At 34.8% G+C, this 9929-nt stretch overlaps 1 protein-coding gene across 2 annotated transcripts; it reads right to left on the reverse strand.

Moving 5' to 3' along the window:
- Positions 1 to 884: 884 nt before the first annotated feature.
- cd9a (CD9 molecule a) lies at positions 885 to 9228 on the reverse strand. 2 transcript variants are annotated; one of them, XM_026287106.1, is made up of 8 exons: positions 9025 to 9228; positions 4411 to 4513; positions 4239 to 4336; positions 4069 to 4143; positions 3887 to 3988; positions 3574 to 3663; positions 2448 to 2531; positions 885 to 1388 (listed from the first exon to the last, which is right to left on the reverse strand). In XM_026287106.1, the coding sequence occupies exons 1-8, from the start codon at positions 9091 to 9093 to the stop codon at positions 1323 to 1325; spliced, it is 687 nt and encodes a 228-aa protein (XP_026142891.1). In that variant the 5' UTR covers positions 9094 to 9228; the 3' UTR covers positions 885 to 1322. The 2 variants fall into 2 exon arrangements, with proteins under 2 accessions (XP_026142891.1, XP_026142892.1); XM_026287107.1 differs by lacking the exon at positions 9025 to 9228 and adding an exon at positions 6145 to 6337.
- Positions 9229 to 9929: the final 701 nt, after the last annotated feature.

Below are 9929 nucleotides of genomic sequence, written 5' to 3' on the forward strand. Positions count from 1 at the left end.
CTCCTGTATCTTTATAATTTTAATATTATAAAAGTTCAATAAACATTAAGAAAGATAAATTTAAAGAAATAAAATCATATATAAACATATTTAATCTTATTGCCAAAGCAATATTTGATTTAGATGAACTTGATGGACTAAAATAAATAAATAAAAATTACTGACATATTTAGAAAATACAAATATTATAAAAAATGTAAAAGGTCTATTAAAGGACTAACTATAATAGTGTCTAACTGATACTCAACAACACTAGATAACATCTTATACAACAACATCCACTTGGTTTATGATTATATATACACCAGGAAGAAGGTTAAGCCATATGTTTTGGAAGCATAACCCCTCACAACGAAAACATTTTTTTTTTTTTTTGAGAGAGAGAGATTTTAATAAAATCACAGTAAAGGAAATGCTTTGATGGATGTGTGCTTTAATATGATTTCAAACTCTGTTCTCTTTGCTGCTGGATCTGTTTGGGTTTGTTAGTGAGTCATACTGTCACTTCTAAAGCAGATAAACATTTTTTCACAATGTGTCAGTGTTGTGTTTGAGAAACAGAGCTCACATAAAACCTAAGGCAAGGGACAAATACTTCCAGTGTACAGATTTTGTTCCAGTTGCCATATCTTGTCCTAAATGAGACCAAGTAAAGTAAACAGGAAGAAGAACGGAAAGAGAAAATGATACAACAAGATTAAGGGAACTGAGAGGTTGTAAACGGTCACATAATGGAGCCACGCTGTGATTATGGGAAACTGATGATGTTTTGGACATTAAGCCCTTTCACAATAACTCTTATCGGCCTTTTATGAAGGCTATTAAAACAAATCCATGCAAACACACTTCATCCTGGACACAGCAAAAAACATTCCACCACAAAATGCATGAATAATTTGGCTTTTATTTGAGCCGTATGTGGCTAAATCACCCGACCCCATTTACAAGTCAGAAACAAAACATTAGAAAAGTTCAAGAACAATTCATATCACGCAGTACAGCGAGTACAATAAAGCGAACAAATGGTTAATCCTTAAAATCTATTATGAACGATAAAAAAATATAAAAAGTAAGACTTATAAAGGCCTTTTCAAATGGGCTTGGAATGCTAAACCAAGCCTTTTCTCTCATTACTGGTGAGCAGTGATACAGCTGCACTAAGAAAAAGAGTGAATTCCAGTCAGTCAGAGACGTGAAGAGATCGAGTGCCTGACGCAGTGAGCTAACTGGCTTTTAGCTGATGAGGTCATGTTCAAGACAGTGCTTTGGGACAGACATCATGCAACACAAATATACTGGCAGTTTCCCAGGCAACCGGACCCTCACACAATCTCCCAGGTTTTCCGGATGGCACAGCACAGCATCATGCTGAAGATCATGCCGAAGATCTGCGCACACGGAGAACACAGTTCTTCAGTGACACGTCAGTCGCACACATACACGTGCATGTGACAATTCATGTCTTCAAAAAAGCATTTCAATCAAGGTGCAAAGAGATATATACTTTTTACTATTTAAATCTGCAGTTTGTAATTTCTGCACCATTAGTAGAATCTAGCATTGGAAAGTTTAAAGTTGATAAGATGTTCTATATTTTTGAAAGAATTCTCACCAAGGCTGCATTTATTTGATGTGGAAAAACAGTAATGTTCTTAAAAGAACAGTTTTCTGTTTGAATGAATTTTAAAATGTGATTTATTCCTGTAATGCAAAGCTGAATATTACTCCAGTCTTCAGTGTCGTATAAACCTTCAGAAATCATTCTATTACGCTGATTTGCTCAAGAAACATTTCTTTTTATCATCAATGCTGAAAACGCTTTTTAATATTTTTGTATAAGCATTGCATTTTTTTTAGTCTTTCGTGAATAGAAAGTTCAGAAGATCAGCATTTATTTGAAATAGAAATATTTGGTTAAATTATTTTTAGAAATAATTTAGAAAGTTCAGAAGATAAGCATTTATTTGAAATAGAAATATTTGGTTAAATTATTTTTAGAAATAATTTAGAAAGTTCAGAAGATAAGCATTTATTTGAAATAGAAAAATTTGGTTAAATTATTTATTCTTATAGAAATTCTTTAGGAAGTAATACTGTAAAAATACTGTATAAAACTTTCACTTAATGCAACTTAATGCATCCTTGCTGAATAGAAGTATTAATTTCTAAAAACAAAAACAACAACAAAAAAACTACTGAACCAAAACTTCTGAATGGTAATGAGTTTTTAAATTCATGAAATATTAAATTTAGAATTTACAATTATAAAATGTTCAAAATCTACTAAAAGGTCAAAATGCAGAACAAGCGGACTTACAGTACAAAAAACAATACGAACGAACACCAATATAAATAAAATGTTTATAATTTATATATAACATTTTATATATGCATATAATTGTATAAAAATGACATACATGTACACATTTATATTAAATAAAGTTTACCATGATCACTCCAATGCCGATTCCAACGCCTCCAATAATATGAAGTTTGGAGCTAAAGACTTCCTCAATGGCATCAGGGCAGCTCTGAACACATTAAACAAGATTTAGACATAATTCATATGTCTGATATAACAGGGCTGTGTAAAGACTTTGTTCATTAGTTTACTTAAACCCTGCTGGATCTTTAGAACACCTTTTGAAAATGCACCATCATTTCACTTCAACACTTTTTAACTCTTTTCTCAATTTTGTAAACAGTTACTATGCCACGATGACCTCTTGCTTGACAACAGCATGTTTCACTGAGGCGTACAGAAAGGTTAGAAACATCGGAGCTAAACCGGCTGTAATCAGACCTGCTGCCCACAAGAATCTCGTCCATCACGGTCAACTGTAATGCTACACAGTCATTGACTGATATTTGACCAAAGTATTTGTGTATTCTATTAAAAACATGGATATGAAACTGAATTACAATTTTAAGGAGTTACGATGTGCCTTGGGAAATTCAGGTTGTTATTGTTAACGAAAACAAAAACTTTGAAAAATCATTTTCATTTTGACATAAAATAAAACTGAAAAAAAAAGAAAAAAAATACAATAAAAAAAAAAAAAATATATATATATAAAGCTAAATGTATATTTTTTTAATAATTAGAATATTCAAGAATTATAAAAAAATTGTCAAAAACACAAAAACACATTACTAAACATAAAAATGAAAGAATTTGAAATATTAATAAATATTAATAGCATATAGAAAAATACTAAAATAACATGCATTAAATCATTTCTCAAATAACATTTAAGTCAAAGTTAAGGACTATATAAAGGACTGTATTAATATTAAATAAGGACTGCATAAATATGAAATCAGTTTCATAATTTATACATTTTTTTCTAATATTTAATTTCTATTTAAATGTATTTATATTTACATTTATTTCCATAGTTCTCACATTTAGCATTTTTGAATCTGTATTTTTATGCTAACATGTATTTGTTATTTTATCATAGCCTTCATAGTCACTATATGGATATTGTCCGATAATGTATTACAAAGCTCAGTAATCAGTGGCATCTACTTATTAAATATAAAAACTACCAAAATGCAGCACTTAAGCACCTTTGCAATGAGAAAATCAAGCGGTCCTTTTCCTGGGCAGGTCCCTTCAAGATCATCCTTAGAGTTTGCTGGTGGTCCACAGCAGTTAAGCTGAAGATGAGGAACAGATGTCATCACAAATTAGCAAGGCATCGGAGTCAATGAGCTAGGAATAATTAGTGTTTGAGAAAGCATCTGATGCATAGAGCACATAAAAACAGCAAGCAAACTTGTTCTGAAGATGTTTACAATCTCCCAGGCTGTTAGACGAGCGCTTCAGAGGAACAACTAGCAGTTGGTGTTCACAGAGCGAAAGAGAGAAACAAGATCTTACTCCATGCTGGATGAGGCGGAGTGTTTCCTTCAGAGCTGGTTGTTTGGTTTGTTGGTAGTTTTTGTATGTTTCCTTGTAGAAAGTCGTTATATCGTCAGTAACCTATGGACACAATCATAGTAGCTTGAATTAGGAGCATCATCGGTGTGTTTGCATGTGCACTGAGAATTTGGGACGCCCACTTTTGTCTGGTTGGAAAAGCCCCAAATTCCAGCAGCCACCTCGACCGCAAAGATCACCAACAGGAAGAAGAAGAACTGTGGGAAAACAACAACGACAGTCAAACACCACGGCTGATAACATCTTAATACTACAAAGTAGTGATAATTGAGTATATAATGAGGGGGATTACCAATCCCAGCATGCAAGGGGACTCCTGGATGGCACCACAACATCCAAAAAATCCAACAACCATCATCAGCGCGCCGACTGCAATGAGGATGTACACTCCTACAACACAAGCCTCACTTTAACTGGCTGATCATCACATGAGGCGGCACAAAAAGCATGTTTTTATGACTGACCTGTGTAGAAGACGTAAGGTGAGTTCTCTCCTTCAAACAAGCTTTTAGTCTTGGGATCAAACCTCAGCCAGAGTCCAACAGCCAAGACGCCTGTCCCTGCAATCTGTGGTAGAACAACAAGAGATTGTGAATAAATCACCCTGAAATACTTACAAACAGACTAAAATACACAGAGATCAGAAGGAAACATTTAACATTAAATAGAAAGAGCTATAATGATCTCAGCAGAGGTTACTGGCTTGATTTAAAGAGGTCTAAAAGCCATCCGTTTACATTCCCATTCACTTGACCTGCTTGCTGCCAGCTTTGCTTATGCTTTTTTTTTACCATTAATGGGTTATATAAGGCATACATGTTATGTAGATAATTACTGCCACAGAACAATTACATCCTGACAAGCCTGATCACACAGTCCCACACCCTTCATTAGCAGCTATTCATTATATAAGTGTATTAGAGACTAAACTACAATACATTAAAATTAAAGAAAATAAAAATACATCAGTTAAGTATCTTAATTTAATGGGATTATTTTATTATATATATATATATAATTTTATTTAGAAAAGTATATGTCCTGTTCTTTAAGTTAAAGTAAGGCAATTTATTATTATTATTATTATAAAAACAAATAAAATTATTACATATAAAACACATTACAAAAACAAACAATGTATATAATTAATGAACTGGAAACAAAAAATACAAAAATAGTAAAACATTATTATTATAAAACATAATAGAATTGATAGGTGGCTTGCAAAAGAAATATAAATAAATTATACATTATTATCTATAAAAGACAAGTACAAATGAAACATATTATAATTAAATATATATGATTTATAGGTAACTTGAAACAATATTTCAGTCAGAATGCATGCTTATTTTTATACGATCAGGTGTGCACTGGCAGTGTTAAGCAGTGTTTCTTCAAACAAAGACAACACAACACAAAAGGTGCATGAATTATGCAATAATGATTATTAAAACTCAATAGGCTCGGAGGCTTATACTCATTTTCTCTGCAACCAGCAAGCAATATTACATGACAGAATCCAAATAAAACTGGCACAAGTTCGGTCAATCTGTTAGACATGTGATGCTAAAAACAGTCAGTGTGTATGCATGTTTATCTGTGGTTTTGGAAAAAAACGCACGCCTGATTTTACTTCCTCCATCCTGGGATAAAATAAACTCTGTCACATGGAAAAATCCTGCTTGCTTCCTTTTTAACACTAAAAATATTACGGTACAGTATGTTCAGCACATTTGATCAGATTCAACATCTGTTGGTTTGACCCAAAATGACTTCAGATTAATAATGTCAAGCAATCTTATTGCGTTCAAGAAAAACACCATGAGATTTTGTTTCAAAGTTATGCACAAAAACACAAACAAACAGATGCATCACACCGGTCAATCATCTTACAGCCTATGATTTAAAAACAACAAGCTCATCATTATATCATGTGACTTATTGTTCTGTCAAGTCCTGCTCACTAAGCTGAGCGCAACGGTTTCATGTCCTGCTCTTTGATTCTTTCTCTCTGACCCAGATCTTTTGTTTCAAAAACTCAAGGTTGAGAAATCTGTTCCAAATCTCCATGCCAATGCTTAGCTAAACAAACACCATTAAAACAACCCCACTTCGCCCTTCCACCACATTCCACACATAAAAACACAACACTAATACTTTCACACAATCACACACAAATATGAAATTGCACCTACCCAGAAGATAAAGTTCAAGATAAACATGGCATTTTTAATGCATTTTGGACATCCATCAACACCCATTTTGCTGTTGTCCAAGTCACTCGTTCAGGGAAACCGTATGCGTTCACCAGCACTCTCAGCTAAATAAATCAGTTTCTACAAAGTCTGCTCACAAACGCGCTTCCTCACTTTGTTTGTATAAGGAAAGTAAAACTGAAAAGTGTCTGTGTGTTGCACAATAGTCTGTGTGAGTCAGTGGGAGGAGCTCACAGGTGTGTGGGAGGCAGCATGTTGTGTAAGTCTGCAGGTGACATTAACGCTCTAGCTGGGTCATATTTCATCACAAAAACAAATGGATATTTTGCTTTACAAAAATGAAGCATTATTTTCACTGCAACATTTTCATGATAATGACTCAGATTTTCTTTTGAATTCCCATTACCATATTACACTAAATCAGTAATACAGAACTAAAATCAAGTTTTCGTGACTATAAATGTAATGGAAATAATCTTCTGAACAAAATTATTTTTATTAAACTTAGCATAATCTAAATTTAGTACAACACATACTAACATTATATAACATATAATTTTTCGAGTCCCGGGCCGGCAGGAATTGTAGGTGGGGGAAGTGCATGTACAGTTCTCTCTCCACCTTCAATACCACGACTTAGGTGCCCTTGAGCAAGGCATCGAACCCCCACCTGCTCCCCGGGCGCCGCAGCATAAATGGCTGCCCACTGCTCCGGGTGTGTGTTCACAGTGTGTGTGTGTTCACTGCTCTGTGTGTGTGCATTTCGGATAGGTTAAATGCAGAGCACAAATTCTGAGTATGGGTCACCATACTTGGCTGAATGTCACTTCACTTTATTTATTTTTAATCAAATTTAACCCCCACCAAAAAAAAATTCTATATTTTTTGAAAAGTCTCTTCCTCAATACCATCATTACCAGTAGTTACCACGTCACAAACATGTGTTTTATATTTGACAGTAATGTTAATGTTAATACACTCTCTCTGTGTGTATGTGTGTGTGTGTGTGTGTGTGTGTGAGCTCAGAGGAGGTGTTAAGTAATGCGGATATTAATTAATATTTACAGATTGCAAATGAATGAGACCAGATCCAACATGTGGACACACCACACAATTTCATAATTTCATTATTCCCCATCAAAACCCACAACAAATGCAGTTTACAGTGAGTTTGTCCATGAGATTATCATGCTCTATAAATACACTTGCAGATTAAAGACAATCTAGGACGCGTACTCACATAAACCCTCGGGCTGGACACACACACACCATACGGCTTTGGGTCATGTTCACTGCGTTGAAGAATAAGAGATTCATTTAGTGAATTGGTTCATTTCAGTGAGCAGGTTCAAAATTTCACTTTTAGTCTTTTATTTCAATGCACTGTTTAAGGTGATATTTTCTTCGAGTTTAATGTGGATAGATGACAAAAATAAGCTATTTGTAGGCCGGCTCTCCCATAATGTGTAAACACTATGGAAAGATCAATCATTGATCTGTTTGCAGAGCTCTAGACCATGAGTAAAAGGCCACACTTTGCAGACATTTTCCCGCTGGTGCAATTTAATTTTGAGATGAGGGTACAAAAATGTTCCATTCTTATCGATTACACATAAGCTGACCTCTGGCATGATACTGAACATCCGAATGAACGTTGTAAGTATGGTGCAATCTGTGTTGCCAAAAAAAAACAAAAAAACAAAAAAACAGAGCAGACCCAAATGGATTTACGCCCAAAACATACTGTGCAAGCTTGATTGTCTGTTGTTGCTTACTGAAATATAACATGTTAAGTGAAAATTCATAATGCAAACTGCTTTTGCATGCTATATAGTAGTGGTAATATGCATATAAGTATGCATATAAAGATTTGAAATACCATTTTGTGACACTAAAGGTGCATTAATCACAAATATAATTATTTTTAATTTTAATGCAGTTTTGTGTAAAAATGTCTGAAAGTGTTAAAACAAATATTGAGGGAAGACGCAGTTTTCAGAAAGAGACTGATATTACCTTAAATGTTCATAATGACAGAAAATATAATAAAAAGTCAGGTGCATTGCATTGTGGGATACATTATTCAACATACTGTGCATCTTAGCATCCTAGAAGTCCAAAATTTTAATAAGCGTTTTTTTTTTTTTTGTATTCGTCATCCTTCCCTGGTGGTAACAAAATGCTTGCTTCGGATGTAAAAATGCATAAACCTCAAAAGCTCATAGTAGGTATTTTAAAGTTTTATAAGTATACAGTTAAAAATCAATTTCTATATACACATTTTCTTCTGCAACCCGACTGATGCGCACTACACATATTAGCATACTACGTACAATTTATACATACTATAAACTGTCTACAAGCGTACTATGCTAATTCGAGTTCGAGACTGAACACTTTGCGAATCAGTTCGAATGACTCATTTAACCGGTTCAAAAGAACGATTTGTTCACGAATCGGACGGACATCAGCAGAACGCGCCTGTCCAGCCGTGAGAGGGAACAGCTGACACACAAACACGAACAGAGGGGAGTCAGAGGAAACACTATCAAAATTCAGTGCTTGTCCCATCACACACACACACACACACAGTATTTTAACTACACGACCAGGGTCCTGAAATGCGAGCTAAAAACCTTCAAATTAGGTCAACCAAATGGTTGCAATCCCGTTGCATTGCTGCACACAGACGTCCCAACGTCATTAATTACAATCTAAACTAATTAAGAATTTAAACGGGACGCTATACACACGCATTTATCAATGTATCTTTTGAGGAAAATCGCGAGTAACGTTAATTATAAAACAACGTCCCGCGAGCGAGCCAACCTCTCCACACATCAATCATTTCTCACTCACCCAGAAGATGAAATTGAAGACGAACATCAGATACTTGACGCACATCTCTCCTCCGGTCAACGCCGCCATCGCAGCAGTCTGTCCTCACACAATACTCAATGAAAGTGAAAGATCCGTCTGTGTCCCGGTGTCTCGCTGGCGGCTTGCGCGTGCGGCTGTGTCTGACTTTACGCGCGCGTGTGAGTGAGTGTGTAGCGCGCGCACATGAAAAACTCCCGACAGACACAAACTCATTCCTCCTGCCAAAGACCAACTCAGCAATCATTTGCTCGGTGAGACAAAATTAAACGTGCCAAAAGTCGAATTGTTGCTATTTTTTGGAGGATTAATAAAAATCGCTGCTTTATTTAGATACGCTTGTTAGGGAATTTCGAGGACTCATTTTTTAACCATTTATTTTATGGAAAGATCCATTCGGCACTCAGTCTTTATTCTCTGGGCATATATGATATATCATAATGACGTCATGGTGGAATGACGTCACCTCAGTCAGACCAGAGCCCAGTGGTTTCTTGTCATGCATTTTTAAATGTTGCATAAGTGAACTTTATCATCTTTAGATATGCGGGTGTTAATGGCACCTGCCCGCTTTTTGTACCATAAATGAAGATTGACTGAATACTTATCTCTCATTGAAATGAAATATAATTTAGTATTAATGAAACACTCCAAATAGATCGTTGTGTGATTTTGTCCATTTCTTAATTTCTTATGATGCATTATTTAATCTCACGTTCCTTATCTTCTACTTTTCTTCATATTTAATTGAACCAAAATCATAATTTTACATACTAAAAATATGAAAACCAAGTGAAGCACCAAAGCAGCTCTCATTGACTCACAGTTCCCACTCACATGATTTCATAATCCAAAATAAACAGTCATAAACATCCACACACGTTTTA

Source organism: Carassius auratus, chromosome 18 (assembly GCF_003368295.1).
Source record: "Carassius auratus strain Wakin chromosome 18, ASM336829v1, whole genome shotgun sequence".
Classification (NCBI taxonomy): domain Eukaryota; kingdom Metazoa; phylum Chordata; class Actinopteri; order Cypriniformes; family Cyprinidae; genus Carassius; species Carassius auratus.

Excerpts from the sequence above, each read along its gene's own strand:
- cd9a (XM_026287106.1), bottom strand. The coding sequence starts at position 9,093 with ATGGCGGCGTTGACCGGAGGAGAGATGTGCGTCAAGTATCTGATGTTC. Across the intron at positions 4,514-9,024 it reads TCTTCAATTTCATCTTCTGG|ATTGCAGGGACAGGCGTCTT; the intron begins GTGAGTGAGAAA and ends GTTCTACCACAG. Across the intron at positions 2,532-3,573 it reads TTGATTTTCTCATTGCAAAG|AGCTGCCCTGATGCCATTGA; the intron begins GTGCTTAAGTGC and ends TAATGTGTTCAG.